At 36.0% G+C, this 18,153-nt stretch overlaps 2 protein-coding genes across 2 annotated transcripts in view; one reads left to right on the top strand and one right to left on the bottom strand.

The window, feature by feature from the left end:
• LOC148364352 (activin receptor type-1B-like) lies at nucleotides 1-16,185 on the bottom strand. The gene is made up of 9 exons (XM_088338416.1): nucleotides 15,187-16,185; nucleotides 13,258-13,506; nucleotides 10,781-11,047; nucleotides 8,871-9,101; nucleotides 7,079-7,246; nucleotides 5,509-5,665; nucleotides 5,326-5,450; nucleotides 5,130-5,260; nucleotides 1-3,139 (listed from the first exon to the last, which is right to left on the bottom strand). Exons 1-9 carry the CDS (start codon nucleotides 15,251-15,253, stop codon nucleotides 3,014-3,016), a joined length of 1,521 nt encoding a protein of 506 aa, XP_088194542.1. The 5' UTR covers nucleotides 15,254-16,185; the 3' UTR covers nucleotides 1-3,013.
• Nucleotides 14,937-18,153, top strand: part of arhgef25b (Rho guanine nucleotide exchange factor 25b) — a 48,135-nt gene continuing 44,918 nt past the window's right edge. Inside the window, exon 1 of the mRNA XM_088338417.1 lies at nucleotides 14,937-15,025. The gene's annotated coding sequence lies outside the window, so the exon portion shown is untranslated. The remainder of the gene's footprint in view (nucleotides 15,026-18,153) is intronic.

The following is an 18,153-nucleotide window of genomic DNA, read 5'->3' as shown; positions in this document are numbered from 1 at the left end:
TATATATTTACATTTAATGTAAGGCAAAAACAGCAGTACATAACGCCTCATCTTTCCTTATTGCCTTAAACTTGACAAGCTTTTACAGCGAAACGACAAGCACAATGACAGTTTGTGTACAGTGATCGATTGAAGCAGTTTTTTTTTCGTAAAATCGTGAGCGGAGATCGATACAAATCGCTAACCGATTGTGATTCATGCAGCAAAGTCAGTAGTAACCCACACGAGGCCGTTTTTGGGGCTTGTTCCGTAACAGATAGATATAAATACGATATACAGCGAAAGACAAAAAGTGCATCTGTTCCCTGAAAAGAAAAAAACATTCTGAGGATCGATAGTTGTTAGTAGTCGTCTTGTGTAATCGCTTACAAAAAAAAGAGTGATTATTGCGCCAGGGTAGGGGAGTGTTATAAAATATGTGTATAATTTCTTGAAGTGCTGTAGATTTTCAAAGTAAAACATGGAAAAGCTTTCCTGTTACTGAACTAGGCAGCCAGCATGTTACAACCGGTGTTTCTTTTATTGTAGTAGTATTTTGGTAATATTTCTATTGCAGTATTTCTGTACTGTATTTTTCTTTAGGTGGTATTTTATCATAATACTGTGGTATTTTTACAGAGTGCAGTATTCTTTTCCTTTAGAATTAAAGCAAAATAATAGGTCTGTTTTAAGCACTTAATTTGATATTTTGTTTTGTTGTATTTCTTTAGGACTTTCACTATATAACTGGAGTCATATTTTGTAGTATTACAATACTTGTATTTTTTTAGTACTATTTCTTTAGGAGAATTTATTATAGTATTACTGTGGTAGTATTTTCATAGAGTTTCTGTAGTATTTTTCAGAATTAAGAATAAGCGAAAAAATATATAAAAAAAATATTTGATATTTAGTTTTGTTGTATTTCTGGAGTATTTTTATTATATTACTGGAATTGCATTTTTGTATTATTACAACACTTGTATTTCTGTAGTCGTATTTCTTTAGTGGAATTTATTATAGTATCCATGGTAGTATTTTCATAGAATTTCTGTAGTATTATTGTTTTCTTTCCATAATTAAAGTAAACATATATGAGGTCCCTGTTTAAGCAATTATTTTGATATTTAGTTTTGTAGTATTTCTGTAGTTTTTTTTGTTTAATTACTGTAGTGGTATTTCTGTGGCAGTATCTTTGTTGTACTTCCATAGTTTGCATTAGTGTAGAAGTATTTATGTAATAGTTTTTATTATAGCAATACTGTAGTGGTATTTGTGTTGCTTTTCTGGAGTACCGGTATTTTGCTTCCTTTCAAAAGCAAAATACGGTAATATATTAAAGCCCTGCTTTAAGCACTTAATTTTATATTTGGTTTTGAAGTGTTTCTGTAATATTACGTTCACAGTATTTTCGTAGTATTTACGTCATATCATTTTTGTAGTATTACAGTAGTAGCATTTCTATAGTAGTAATTCTTTATTGTGGTATTACTGTTTTTTTTTTTTGTAGTATGCCTGCAGTATTTCAGTAGTAGTATTATAAAATATGTGTTTGATTTATTGTTCGGGCGTAGGGGGACTTTTAAAAAAAAATGTAGTAAAGCTTTCCTATTACTGAACTAGGCAACCAACATTTTACAACCAGCAGAAATCTGAGATGACAATGAATTGCTCCACCATGGTTTTTTTATCATTGTACAGTAGACCCCGGGATACAGCTTCCTCTGCTTTATGACGTTACGTGTGGTATACAATTTTTTTAAGCCTCTCTTTAAAGTCTTTTCCAGACTAAACGACAAAAACAACAAATTATTTCACATGCCCATAAAATTTAAACTTTGCAGTGTTTGTGCGTCTAAGATTTCTGTCACCTATTAGTTGATGTCATAGAAGCCGGCGGTCTGCTATTAGCGTTTCAAGGCATAACGACAATGTGGATATGCAACTTGCAAAATTACTTCCCACAATGCCTTTCTTCGTTCAGCTCAGAAATGCTATGGTATTCTATACTAGACAAGAAAAGGGACAATGGGTACAACGCTGGCACCAGGAAAACTATTTTAAAAGTAGTACTTTATTTTTCTATTTAGTTCTTTATCCATAATCATATTTTTACCATTTCCGTTTAGAGGGCCCAATTAAAAAGCCCCACGTGCTGTAATTTGTACTGTTACCCAATGCTAAATCTATTGCACCCTGGTTATCCTGTTAGGAGGATTACCACTTGTGAGGCCCCTTCTCAAGGTTTCTTATTTTCCTCGAGCTGAGGTTTTGAGTTTTTCCTTGCCTGCACGTTGGTTTCAGATCAGGGGATGGTATCATTGTAACCTTTTAGATATTTTGTGATCAATGGCAATACAAATAAATGTGACCTGACTTGACCTGAATTTGCCCACCCCTGGTTTAATGTAACTTCCAACCACTAGAATTATTGAGTCCTTTATTATTTCATTATTTTTACATTGTTTTTTTTTTTTTTTTTTTAAATCAGACTTAATAAAATGATATAAATACATTGTATTGGTACTGTGTTCATAGTTTACGCTCTCAATCAATTATTTTAATCATGGCTGCTCATAATTACCGCGTGTCACTTACAATGCTTAGTTTGAGCTGAAGTGAAACCAAATTTAATACAGATTTTAATAAAAAATTATGGGTGGGCATTTTACACGACTAGATATGGGAATTCCATAGGTATCCCCCGCAGTAAGGCTATTTCACTTTGCGATCGCCACCTCAGATTGGTTTAATGACGTATCCCGGGGGTCTGCTGTATTCACATTTTTTTCTTCTCTATTATAATACATTAGCTGTCATCAATTGCTTTCAAGTCCCGGAAAACTTGTAGTGGTGGGGAGAGGTGGGAAGCCGTTTTGCAGTAGGCGAGGTAGGGTTGGTCAGGAATCAAGTGCCTTGTCAAAGCTAGCATCTTTGCAGTCGCCGCTAACTGTCACTTTGCATCGTATGCCTGAGAAACTTACGGATGTGGCGCCTCCGCGAGCTCTTTCCCACCGTTTGGCTCTTTTTCTGTTTAGATTTTAATATCCTCCTCGACAGTAAGCTGGGACAAGCTCTTTTTAATGCGCAGGGCGGTCAAGCGGGCGGCGCCGTTAGCATACCAGCACTCCCGCATTATTTTGCCCATAACCCGCAAAGCCTGGAAGAAAAAAAAACAAAAGCAAATTTGATTTAGTGGGGAAAAATGGTAGTTGAAAATTACAAAAACAATCATGATTCAATGTTTCCTAAATAATTTTTTCAAATCGTGGTGGGTGGACAGGCGAGGGGGGTCTGGAAGAAAAATTGGCTCTGTGGTCACACAGTCTTCATTATTATCATCACTTCCTCCATTACTTTTTTTTAACCATCATTATTATCATTATTGCTATTGCCATACATTTTCAGCATATTTTATAATTGCAGTATCTATTATGATAACAAAGTTCTCTTGGTTGCTCATGGTGAAACTGATTGCTATGTGGTGTGTGTTGTCCGGCATACAAGTATCTTTGGACATGCTACCTTAGGGTCTCCGCCCCCAGACAGCAGGACCACCTTTCTTGAGGGTCCTGATCCGTGCATTAAAAAGACAAGGTACGGGAACTTGAGCCAGATGCCTCAAGCATCAAGCTCCCACTTGTCTGCCTGAACTCTGAGATGTGAAGAATATGTCTGTTTTGTGTTCTTTTAAAGATCTTTATCTATGTGATTGTATCCCCATTTATTTAGTTTTTGTTTGTTTTTCACCATCCTCACAAACATTCACCTCAGTTTTTTTTTTATAAATATAGGTCCAGATTGTGATGATGGATTTGCATATTATGATGGTGACTGTTATATAATAACAGTGTTCAGCAATGGCAATAAGAAAAGACATATAGTTGATAATGATACAACAACAATAACAAAATAGTCATGATAGTCGTTGCAATAATAATAAGCTTAATTATTAGTTTGACCCGTCTATAGATAAAGCTACATTATTTGGATACCAATAATACTACTAATAATAACAATAATAGTCACATAAATGTTACAGTCATAATCATCATAATAACATAATAATACCAGATTAATTTAGTTTAATTTTACCCATTTATTAACCATATTATGCTAGTAATTACTAAATATCATTCAGACACCAATAATAACAATGACAGTTATGAAAATTATTATTATCATAATACAATAATAATGCCAATAACAATATTGATAATAATAATAATAATTTCCTTTGTATTGTCATTCTTTGTAACAATGTACACAGAACGAAATGTCGATACACCTGACCCGTTGTAGCGAGTCGGTGCAGCCGCAGCCAGAGGGCGCCGCCATTATACCAATTAGGTATGTCTCGGTCGAGGCGCGAACCAGCGACCTCCCAGTCTCAAAGCGGGCACACTACCATCTAGATTCATTCATTCACATAAATTGAAACGCATTGCTTTGGGTGCATTTTTAGAGCTAAATCTACAAGCTAGATGAATGTGTTCCCTTGTAAACTATTGAATCATGAATACACTCGTTCTGAACGGCAACGACACCGCAAACAAGTCACACCCATTGTAACCTGCAACTCATGAACTACAGTTAGTAGTAATATGAATTCCGGCTATTTTAAGAAAACCAGCTCTTTATTTTGTCGCTTTAACTGATATAGTACCAATAATAATGTAACAATATGCATGATATGAATCAATAATCAATGGAAAAAAATATTGTACTACTTTATTTAATAAGCCTTTATTTTTTTCACTCTAAAGTGAACTTGAACTCATTTAAACTTTGAACTTTTCTATACTTATCAACTATAAAGTCAAGCAACACAGAATCCCTGAAAAACACGACACAACTAAATGTAAATTACTCTTCGGTACCACAAATAAACTATGAAATACACAAATAGGCATTTAGATTATTCAACACATTTAAGGTTAAACACAAGATCCCTAAAAAACAGGAAAAATATTTATGGATTTCCCAAACAAAATTCTAAATTCCAAAATGGTGTTTGCCTTTATACACTCAACAAATAATTCAACCACAAAGCAGAATCCCTGAAAAATGCAAAAAAAAACAAACAAATGAAAATTTAAAATAATGGACTCTTCAAACTATAAAATACAAGAACTTTTGAACTATATTACCTCATGGCTCTGCCAACAGTTTGAGATGTTGGGTCTCGTCCTTTGGTCGCACACTACTTTTTTCATGTCTTCCACTGAAGGGTCTGAGGGCACCAAGTCATAGTAAGGGAGCTGATATTCTTCATGGATACCTGCATGTGGAAAACAACAGAATTCAGAGCTTGTATAACAAAAGCCAAAAGCCATTCTGCCTGACCTCCACTATTGCAGCGGCGTGCGATCTCCCAGTAGACCAGCCCCAAAGCGTAAATGTCGGCGCATTTGAAGGAGTCGAAGTGTCTCATGTTGATGGTTTCGTCCAGGACCTCTGGAGCCATGTACCTGCGAGGAATGAAGAGGGTGAGCATTTTTCCCCCTCATAAGAGATATTCTGAGCTACCTCTTGGTTCCCACTCTTTGATTGGGAGCGATGTCGATGGTGTCGGTGATAGAGTCGTGACGGACGGCTAAACCCAGGTCGGCGATGGCACAGGTTCCGTTCTTCTTTACGAGAACGTTCTTGGACTTCAGGTCACGGTGGGCGATGCCCGGCTTTCCTACAAAAAAAGTGGATATGCAAAATCAGCACGTGCACCATGGTTGAAGAAAATATTTAGCGATTTAACACTTTTTCTCAGAGTCAGTATTCTTTTTAATCGCAGTTTACTTTTTTTCTTTTTAGTTTTGGATGTATATTTATTTAAAATCCGTGTTAATACCAGACTTTTGAAGTTTATGATGACTTGTGGTTTTATTATTATTTCATTCTTAAAGCTTAGCACGTTAATAAAAGATGGTACGGTATCCAAATGTGACCCCAGGATCATCAACCCTTTTGAAAAAGAGCAATAATCCATTATTTTGATATAGTTTATCTTTAATTTATGGAAAATAACAAGTTTAAAGTCTTAAATGTTTTTTTAATTAATTATGTCCTATTAAACTTACATGTTCACAGGTATTATATTCAATTTATATATACAATTACTGAGGCAATTTTTGTGATGTGCAATTTTTGTACACACTTTGCATAATAATCATTGTGGAAGTTTTCTCATGTTCTTTTCATTTAAAAAAAATGCCATAGACTCCTCCCTGTTAAACAAGGATCTGAGTTTATTATACTGGCAACTTGTGCTTGAGGGCCCCTAGTGGCCTCCAAGTATTAAAAAAAATACCATATTTTCTGGACTTTAAGGCGCACCTAAAAAGCCCAAATTGTAAGATTGGAAATGCATTCACTTATAGGTGTGCGTTACTAAACAAAGTTTTACGGTATACCTGAGTTTTATGGTATTTGAGCAATTTTTGATCGTTAGAGCAACGAGCTGGCTCTGATGGCATACTTGACCGCAAGACTTCCATTAGTAACGATGGCATAAGAAAAGGCATTTGACTTTATCTTATTATCACACTATTTTTCCCACGAGCCAGAAATACTGATTTGCATAGTGCATTCTGATAGGTTAAACGGTCTCTCCCCCTTTTCACCAATGAATATTAGAGAATCGAGAAAACAAAAAGTCTTTTATAAGATACTATACAAGCTCTATTACATACTCCTACATATTAAACCGAGAGGTTATCGATGCCCAGGTGTATAAGTGGAGAGACTATTTAACTTATCAGAACGTACTATGCGAATCCGAGTTTCAGGTACTGTGAGTAAAAATAGTGTGATAATGAAATAAGCTCTAATGCTTATGTTTTGTGAATTTAATCAGTGATACTTATCGACTGATAAATTATTGCACATATTGCACTATTATGTGCCTTAAGTGTATATGGAGCCCAGAGGGCACATATAAATAGACAGAGTAGCTCTTACTGTAGTCGCAATTTCATGTGCCTTATAGTCCAGTGTGCCTAATGTACGAAAGATCCATTACAAAAACTATTTTTTTGGAGTACGCCTTATAATCCAGAGCGCCTTATAGAGTGGAAAATGCAGTAGTATTTTATAAAAGCACCTTGCGTTCCGAGTATCTCCATGTGCAGATGTGCCAGGCCACTGGCAGCAGTCAAAGCCAGTTTTATCATCCCTTCCGCCGAGACGGAGTAGCGGTTCAGGTAGTCGAAGAGGGAGCCGTATTCGTGGTAGTCTGACACCAACCAGAGCTGAGTCCATGTGCCGTTGTCTACGCCGAGACAAAAAAATGGTCAGCTAAATCTTTTTAATTGATCTTGCTGGAAAATGCAACCCAAGTCATTGTTTTAGGTGTGTGATGATAAAAGAAACCTGATGATATTAGTATTGCCACAACTTTAAAAACAGCACATCTGTTAAAAAAGGTATGTTTTTATTCCCTCATGGAATTTCTAGCACCCTTTGGAGGCTAGTTCATTTTTGCAGTATAATTTTAATAAGGAATGTTTTGGGTGGGCGGCACGGCGGAGCAGTGGTTAGCGTGTGTGCGGCACAGTTCTGAGGTCATGAGATCGAACCTCCTTTTGTGGAGTTTGCATGTTCTCCCCGTACTTGCGTGGGTTTCCTCCCACATTCCAAAAACATGCATGTCAGGTTACTTGGCCGGTCCAAATTGTCCCTAGGTGTGATTGAGCGAATGAGTTGTCCGTCTCTGTGTGTCCTGCGACTGGCTGGCAACCAGTCCAGGGTGTCCCCTGCCCACTGCCCGAAGATAGCTGGGATGGGCTCCAGCACCCCCGCGACCCTACTGAGGATAAGCGGTGGGTCAAAAAGGCCATTAGGGATTTATTATAGCCCAGTTATACAACTTAACGTTTTTCAAACTCTCATCACAGTTAATTTAAGCATTCTTGTAAAGGCTTTTTACGGTATGCTTTTATGTAATCGATAATGACTTTACAATATTGTGATAACTTATGAATAGATGAGTTATTAGTGGCAGCACGGCGGCTCAGTGGTTAGCGGGTGTGCGGCACAGTTCTGAGGTCATGAAATCGAACCTCCTGCGTGGAGTTTGCATGTTTTGTGGGAAATAAGTAACTTAAATCCAATATTTTGGGGGCAGGGGGAAGTGTTTGGTATGTATTACCACAGTGGTATCAGAATCAATGACTACTCAAGAGTTAAGTATCGAAATCAGTCATGGGAAAAAAGTGGTATCAAAGGTCACAAATAATCATCGTATGATGGGTTGAAGTTGTGATACCTATCAGATTGGCTATAAAATCAGGTCTTACCTCAACGTTGCCAATTATTGGTATTATTTGTATTGTTTTAAGGAATCTTTACTTAGGCTCACAAATTAAAACAAAAACATTAACATGAGTAAAATAATCTTATAGAGCAGAAGGCTATTTCTTACATTTGTTTCTTTTATTATTTTACGAGTCATTTTCTCATTTAACAAATTGAAAGATTCAAAAATCATTCTTCTTCCAGAGTCTGACGAGAAAGGAAACACCTCACACTTGCCTAAGAGGACTAACAAATGATTGCTATAAAGATGTAAGATGAAGTTTTAATGATTGCTCGAAGAAGCGTCCGAAGTTATTTTGGCGACGTCTCTCTTATTAGCCATTGGCTTCAACCTGTCATCCCTTTTTCTTTCCATGTGATTTGTTCATTTTATGATGTAATGTTTAATAAAACACAAATGAAAACAAAAAATAAATTAGAAATAAAAATACAAAATAATACCTGAAAACTGCAAAACTATTTACCGTCAGCCATAGTCACCAACCTTTCCTATTTATTTTCTCATTTTTATATTTTCCTCAATTGACTAGAAATGCAATTTTAAGATATTCTAATATATGAAAATACAGAGCGAGAACCTTTATTGTCAGCTGCGATGAAGCCCAGGATGTTCTCGTGCCGTATCATGATGGTCTGATAAATCTCAGCTTCGCGAAACCAAGAGCGTTCTTCTCTGGATGAGAAAATCTTCACCGCCACATCGCCACCTCTCCAACGTCCCCGCCACACCTCGCCAAAGCGGCCTTTTCCAATGACTTCTTGGAGGACGATTGTTCTGGCTACTGTCCTTTGGACGAATAGAGGCAGCCCTGGACCCAAAAAAAAAACCAACCCACAAATAAATTTCACGCAACATCAGTCCATAGCCCGCACTAGCCTATAATGGCCTGTGTTGGTAAAAGGGAGATCACCTTCTTTAGCTTTGAATATCTTTAGGCAGTAGTAACCGATTCAAATGGTGATTGACACATTGGTTAGCCAATAAAATTCTGAACATAACAATATGCGGATATTCACTGTATATTCAAATTAGACCCAAAAATAAACATGCGTAATGTTATTCATTTTCACGCGCCATTATTTTGTGCAAGTGTGCACAATCTTTAATTGACTTCTGGAAAGAGAAGTCGAACATTTACAACTCTATCAAAATGTCTAAAAAATTGGCCAAAGTGAAATAAACAGTTGCAAAGGTTTTAGTGTTGTAAATTTGGTTGTCTACAAATGGCCACTTTTGGAAACGTCAAAACCTACCTTTGGAAAAATGTGTAAAAAAAAATGTTCAATTTTTCAGACTCAGATCAAATTCAACATAGTACCAGGCAAGGCTTCAAGCTATTGTCTCATCTGTTTTCCAACTAAGATGCCCATGCTACACTCAGATGCAGGCATTTGATTGCAAAATAAAATTCATGCAAGAATAAAAACCTTATATATTTGTATGTTACAACTCAGATTACTCGATATTAGTAGGACTTGCAGTGATTATGTCAAATTGGGGCAATACTTCAGTGTGTTACCTTTCAAAATAGACCAAAAACGTCCATATTCTCCAAACAGTTCAAGAACAGCATTTAATTATTTTGGGGTACGTCTTGGATTGGGATTTTAGGCGAATTTTACAGGAACATTAAGTGGTTATATTGAAATTGTATATTGTAAAAATGTTGTGGTCTGTCAAGACAGACCGCAGAGAAACAGGGCAATCACAACAATTTCAAGCATTTACAGGCACTTCACCCAAAATTCCAGCACTTTTCAAAACCTAGAGAACACAACATTAAATTCAAGCATTAATAATAATAATAATAATAATAATGGGTTTCAAGCACCTGTACGTACCCTGATATTAATAACATGATGAGTAATTATTTTAGAAATCCATATAAAACTGGATGCCATTTGCGCTAATTAGCAACAAATAGTGACTCTCAGGTTGAGAAGGGTTAAGACCCCTGTTCTACATTTTACCTCAGGGGTGTCAAACACACCTTATAGTTTGTGGCTCCTATCTTAAAAAGGAAAAATATTTTATGTGTGGTTTTGGTCGTTTTGGGGGGGTCATTTTTTGTCGGTTTTTTGGGGAGGTTGTTATGGTCGGTGTTTTTTTAGTCATTCATCAGTAAATTTTTATTTGAGGTTGTTATTTTCCATCTTTTTGTGAGGTTTTTTTTGTTCATTTTCATACTTTTGAGTACTGTAATTTTTAGTTTTTTATTACTTTTCAGAACTTCGATATACTTCTCAGCATTTTTTGATAGTTTTCAATACTTTTCACCCTATTTAATTTATTTGAGTATTTTTTACATCTCTAACTAGCTTTTGTAATTTTTCCATAGTTTTCAGTTATTTTTTATATTTTTCAGTAAATTCTTTAAATATTTACATTATATATTATTTTGGTCGTTTTTTGGGGGGCAGTTTTAGGGTAACTTTTTCCAGGAACACCCAGATAAATTGATTTTGAGACTCCTGTTTTTTAATCTACCTGATCCGGAACCAGATGTGGACAGATCGTAAATGAAATCCTGCAGGCTCCGATCGTTGGGCATGTAAAGGTGGTCACAGGAGGGGTCCTCCATTTCTAGTCTCCGCCTGTGGCCGCAAGCCCTCCGTTGATGCTGGCACACCAGCAAAGCGATCAGTAGAAGCAGACAAAGCAGAAGAAGCGGCCCCACTATCACAGCCACCAGTTCCAGAACCCCCCACGTTTCTCCGGGCGATAAACTCTCATCGGGTCTTGACTGGGTGGTCACTGAAAAAAAGAACACGGTGGAATTGTGGAATAACTCATGGTTTGTACTCAACAAGTCGAAAATAGAGTGACATAAATTTGTCGACAGATAGATCATAAAACTCAATGTACCGGAAACAAGTGGAGTCAAATGGGGAAATGTCAGCACTTACAAGTATGAGCTCTTGGAAAACGGTCAATCTTTTGAAAGTGTGTTGACTGCAGTGTTAAAAGGGCTTTAAAGGCACAGTGTGCAATATTTAACAACTAGATGTTGCTGCATTGAGTAGTGCAACTAAAAACAAGAACTAAAACGCACTAGGAAGAAAAGGAACTATGGAGCGTCATTTACACCAAATTCTACTACTCAAGTTATCATTTTTTGCCAAGCCTTTTTAAGGTTTTTGGATACAAAAAGCAGAAAGATGGTGGACAATCATGTCAGTTCCCTCTTGTTAAACCTCATGTTATGTAGGATAAATACAAATTTCTCGAACTAGAAGTGTTAAAAAGCATATTTCTATGATTGTTCACGTGTTTTTGCTTATTACTCATTATCAATCGTTTTCTTCTCAATGAATAGTGTTTTTAAAGACGCTAAATATAATACAGTGTCCCTTTAAGGTCATAGCCAAACAGGAGAGGCCATTGGCAGCCACGAGTAGGCACAGGAAACTGGCTGACAACAGGAGCATGTTTTTATTTTTAATTTATAGAAGAAATTGGTCTGAGGGAGGAAAAATGAGACACCCAGACTACTTTGCAGTAGTATTGTCCAAACATCCCAATCCTTGTAACCAAGCAGTGAATGTATATCTTAGGTATGACTCAGCCGATGCTCGAACCAGGGACCTTTTAGTCTCGGAGCGGGCGCCATAACCCAAGGCCATTGAGCTTGTGATCATTTAAAGATCAATAACTATATAAATCTTTAATATTCGTTTTATTTATTAGATTTGAGGATTCATTAGTATGGTTATCATTCTTTAACAATTTGGAATCCAAGCTTAAAACACACTTCTACTCTATAGCATATGAATAACCAATATTTTATGTTGATAATATGTGTATTATTTGCCCTCATGTAGGTTTTAGATAATAATAATTAATAATAATTTCCTTTGTATTGTCATTCTTTGTAAGAACGAAATGTCGATACACCTGACCCGTTGTAGCGAGCCGATGCAGCCGCAGCCAACAGAGGGCGCCGCCATTTTACCAATGTTATAAGTCTTAGGTATGACTCGGCCGAGGCGCGAACCAGCGACCGAGGGGATGGTGTCATAATGGTCTGTAGTTTGCAACAGTCTTTGATCCGTGTAGCCCTTTGAGACTCTTTGTGATTAAGGGCTATACAAATAAACATGACTTGACTTGGAAAAATAATATACGAGAAAAAATATAAAATTACACAAAGAACCATTGCAATCATTAAATGACCGCAGTGATTAAAGTTCTAATAGTTTTTCAAATACCATTGTATTTTTTCTCACAATTACCATCAGAATTTCATATCAGCCTATGCTTTATTCGCATTTACCTGTACATTAATGGACATTTTAGGAACAACAAGACATTGCAAACAGATATGCAGCTGAAATTGTGTTGAAATTCAGTGGCATACATGTACCTTAAACATTATCGTTTTCTGCAATGACAATATCCAAATCTGAAGTGCTCGAGATGTACTCACAGAGAAAAACAAACCAGTGCCGATGATATCATCACATGCTTGCCATAATTACATAATCCAGCATACTGCAGTGAGTGTGTGTGGGTGATCTGGTTTAGGACAGTGTGTCTTCTTCCTCAGTCCACAAAAAAACAAATATGGTGGTCTCCTCACATGCAAACTTTTGCGTGTTATGTAGGAATTAAATCATGTTTCAAATTATTCTGCTGCTCCTACCCTAAATGGCCACAAGGGGTAGGTAGTAGAATAGTTACACAGCAACTGTTTTGAAGCTTACGCCTGTCACTGATTAGTGCATTTAAATGCAAGTTTGCAATCACATATGTCATAATGGTTTTACAATGTTGTTACTATGTTATGATTATGTTATAAGATTATTATAATAGGAGTGGGGCTAAAATAGGCAAAATCAAACCTAAAAGAATCTACCCTATAAAGGTCAACATATGTTGTTGATATTGTTCTTCTGGGAGGTTACCTAGTGCTGTGTTGGTAACCCCTGTCATAAAACATTTTTTTATAATGTTTTCATTCTCACCAGATGGCACTTTGAGGTCAACGCTGTTGCAGTAGTCAGTGTAACAGCAGTGGATATTGACCAGGCCCTCAGCGCCAAGACAGTAGAAGGGCTGACCAGGAGGTTCGAGCTTGTCTCTGGTAATGCAAGTACGAATGTGCTGCTCTTGACCTTCAATGAGGGATGTGGAGGCCATGCAGGCTCCATCAGTCTCGCACCAGGAACCCGTTGTCTTCTCACATTGCTCAGTGGTGCAGTTGCATAGAAGAGCTGTTGAAAAAGACATAGGCACCGGATTGAGTCACGAGGCCTGGAAAATCAGACAATTTGGGAGCCAATCTGTTCGGATGCTCGATGTCATGAGGGATATCAGCAAGTGTCACGAGGTTGGTTACTCCAGGTTTGAGAAGCATTCTTTAACATGCAGCAGTGCTTTTCAAAACACCTTATATTTTCATGTTGACTTTGAGAGCAAATGACCTGGAATGGAAGTAGCAGGACAGTGTGCTTGTCCTGTGATGGAGCGAGCTGTAATCTCATTAATCTTTTCCCAGACTGTTTATAGAAATTCACATTAAACATCCAATCAAAAATATTTTCTATATCAGGTTGAATTTTGGAGTATGAATGGCTTACGTTACTTTAAAAATTGTTCCAAAACATTCTGAATAAGTGAAAATAAAGCTAAAGTGAAAATATATCCACACACAGATGACCAAACACGTCTCTGCACTTCAGCTTTATTTTCACAAATATATTTTGTATGGACAAATAATATGTGTATTATTTGTTATTGCAACATCCATTGCAGGCTGGAAGGGGGATTACCACATGTGCGGTCCCTTCTCAAGGTTTCTTCATTTTAATCATGTTGAGGTGGTTTTTTTTTTAGTTTTCCTTGCCCTCATGTAGGTTTCAGACCAGGTGATGGTGAAATAATAGTCTGTTTTGCAAAAACCTGTGCAGCCCTTTGAGACTCTTTGCGATTAAGGGCTATACAAATAAACATGACTTGACTTGAAATGACGGACCTAACAAGTATCCGCCATTCTTTCTAAATAGAACAAAACAAATCTGAAATTATTTTATTGTCTATTTAAAGTCAAAGTGTGCATACATCTTTTGGACACCCTGTACATTACACTCATCCCTCACTATAAACAGGTTCACCTTTCAGTCGCACTGCTTCACAAATTCACGTTTTGTATTGTTTGTTTGTTTCATTCTGGGATGGGACCCAACACCCCCGCGACCCTACTGGGGATAATGGATGGATGGATATTAGTAAATGAGTTTGGGAGCCAATACCCTTATGCCTTGCAGTTGCTCTAAAATAATCAAGAACCTGTTATTAAAAGAATGGTGAATCATTTAGTGAATTATTTAAATCGAAATTCAGGAAAATAATATGCAGGAATTTAATGGTATAATAAATACAAATAGTAGGGAATTTTATACTAATGGTATTGGTATCAACCAGTTCATCCCCACTATACTCTAATAGTCATTTATGTAGACAAGGTGGAATTTATTGTGCACATGAATTAAACTCGTTCATTAAAAACAATTCCGCAGGGAGAATGTTTACTAAAACCTAAATTGTAAACAAACTGTCATAGCTTGCATTGGTGAAGTTCCCTCAAAACGCCAATAAATATAATCTGGGGGAAAAAAAACAAAAATATTCCAGCTCTTGTTGTCCCAACACCAGAACGTCCCAGCTCCCTAAATATCGCGTTTCTGTCGTTTTAATTCAACTCTCCATTCACAGAAAGAATGCACAACCGAAGTAAGTTACAACCATCCGTTTGAACACAGTCTTAAAAATAAAAATAAACAAATGAAAGAGAGTCAACCTTGTGGCGAGGCTAGCGCTGTTAGCATCCTCAAGCTAGCGGCGTTCGCCGCAATAGCTCGTTCGGATTTGAAGGAAAACAAATCGCGACTTACCTTCACAGTTTTTATACGAAGCAAGATAATTGAACAGTGCTAGCAAAAAAGCAAAATTCGCCATCATGAGTCAAAAAAGCCCCGCGTTTCACGGCATCCTAGCACGTATTTTTTTGCAAACTCAATTAGTTAGCTAAGCGTGAGATGAGGCGAGAACACATGACAGAAGTCTTCGTCCTCCCATGGCAGGACAAAACACTGATTGTTTTCAAGCAAACGGGATACAAATAAACACAATAACAAACAAATAACATACATAAATAAATACTGAACTTAATCAATTTATCTATAGCATATGGATAACCTATATTTTATATTGACAATATGTGTATTATTTTCCCTCATGTTGGTTTTAGATGAGGGGATGGTGTTAGAATGGTCTGTAGTTTGATCTGTGCAGCCCTTTGAGACTCTTTGTGATTAAGGGCTATACAAATAAACTTGACTTGACTTAGTATTATTGATATATGTCACTGTCCATATTTGGTCTAAATTGGACAATTTATTCATTCATAACTTCTTCACGTATGTAATCAAATATATGTAACTTCAATTTCATTTTATTTCTTAAAGGTGGCTTTAGGTGCCATTATAAGATCCGCCACTTTATTTCTTTGAGTGGAACCATGAGAGGAAACATCAATTCCAACGCATGGGGAGATGTAATCTGCTCAAGAATGTGTAAGTTCATCATAAATCCAGCTTTTGTCCCTGTTAATAAAATACAATTGATTTTCTGGGGCAAAGGTTGAGCAGCTTGAGCAAAGTATCTCTAAGAATAACGAGGCTATCGTCAGAGGAACTGTTCTCTATTCAACTTTGGGACCCCTTTTATGGTTTATGTTTACTTTTTAAATTGATTTAGAATCAGTTTAAGGACCACACATTTTGTATAAGAATGATCGTAGACAACTTCAATCTTCACATTTGTAAATTTCTGTAGCCATATCTAGTAGCACATTTATGCCCAGAATAGTCTGTAATAGAACCTTCATAGGAACTGCTCATCTCTGGCTCTTATTTTGACCGGCCTCTCGGCTCAAAACAACAAACAAAAAACAAACATACGGAGGAAAAAAAGCCGTCTTCAACTCGCTCTGTCCGTCCGTTCATTCGTAAAAAACATTTCTATTTTTCAGGACAGTTAGTTTTAATGAAAGTTTACTACGTATTTACAATATGTACTTTGCAAATTGTTCAGTACACACAACATTTACAAAAAAAGGATATAATACAGTAAATGCATAATATACATTAATGATGATGAGCACACGAGGTTTGTTGGTGGTGCTCATTTTTCTTTCCCCACGTACCCTTGCACCAATGGCTTGGTAAAATAGGGTGAGTAGTCCCTTTTACAGCCATTTATAATCTGTGTTTTGGTCCTTAGTCTTTGATAAGTCAAAGTAAATGAAAGTATTTTATGAATGTGTCAAAAGTGCATTGACGTATTGAAACTAGTTTTTCATTAAATCAAAAATCACACACACCCAGACTTTCCCCCAAGTATCATGCATCACTTTCACCTTCAGTCGTGGAATCACATAAACATTTCATTCTAGATTGGTAAAAGAAAAACATTCCTGGTGTCATAAACCCCCACAACATCACCACCACTGCCAAGAAAAAAAATGTAATTTTGTCCACTGTTAGCTCTTAAGTTATCTGATGGGGAAGAGGAGGAATTTGCCTGGTAATGTTTTTGTTTTAAAACAAGCTATTGTTTTCTTTGGCCACATGCTCATACATCAACATAAATAATCCCAAATGCATGTTAAAAGACCTGATTTAGAGAACAACTAATATTTCAAATATGACGTCAAAAGAGGTGAAAATGGAAGCATTTTAATAAGCTGTATTCAATTTTTAAATTCATCAAAGTCCTTTCTGGATATTGTAAAAAAAAAGAAAAAATCTGACTGTAGAATGTCTGTAAATTTTTGCAAATAATTCAATCTCATTTGATTTCATAAATGCAAAATAATAATATTAAAACAATGACTGGGATGTCTATACAAATAACTGAAGAAAATGAATATTTTCAAAACCATTTTAACTATCGCCTTTCATAATCTAAACGCATCTGTGCTTTATGGAGTCATGAGGTAGTATGTGCAGTATGTAGTAAAGTGCATAAATTAGCACCTTAAAATTAAATCAGTAACCATAAGATTTGTGGATTTGGTAGAGCACAAGAAAGAATACAAACTACGGAGACTCAAAGTGACCAAACCGCACCATGTTTCCTCGCATTTTTCTACCCATGTTCTCGCAAGGCTTTGGGATTTGCGGTTACCCACAGCAGCAAGATGGCAGACAATTATTTCAGCTTCCTCAAGGTAAGGCTCATGATATGTAAATACATGCACATTTTTTTGACTTATGAGTATTTAAAAATTGCACGTTTATATTATAGTCTATGTAGTATTTCTTATTTTTAAATAAATATATATATATATATATTTTTAATGAAATATTCTTTTCTCTTACGAGTACGTGTTAATTAATACACAGTCCCTTCAATGATTGACATTAAAGGCTCATTTTTTGTAATTAATTAATAAAAACAAATCCATCCAGATGCAAAGTGGAGAATAAAGAATCCATGGTAATGTGTCTGGTCCAACAACAGTAAAAAATATAAATAACAGAAATAAAAGTTAAACTAATGTAAACCGACTCAAGGTCTGAAAATTGGAAAAAAAAATTCACCCCAAAATTATGAAAATATTTTATGTATAATTTTGGTCCAATTGGAAATAATTGTGCTAATTTATGTTTTTTTTTCTTCATTTTATAACATTAATAACTTATTTTTCAAATAAAATAAGAAAATAAACACTTAAATGAGGAAAAATAATATATAAATTATATATATTGTAGATTGTGGATAATTCTGTAATGTAATTAAGAATTTTTTATTCTTCTTTTATAAAAATGAAAATATGGAAATTAATATTGAAATCA

The sequence above is a fragment of the Urocampus carinirostris genome, chromosome 6, assembly GCF_059441175.1.
Source record: "Urocampus carinirostris isolate Australia breed hairy pipefish chromosome 6, RoL_Ucar_1.0, whole genome shotgun sequence".
Classification (NCBI taxonomy): Eukaryota; Metazoa; Chordata; class Actinopteri; order Syngnathiformes; family Syngnathidae; genus Urocampus; species Urocampus carinirostris.
Note: the sequence above shows the minus strand (reverse complement) of the source record. Positions and strands in the feature narration are given on the sequence as shown.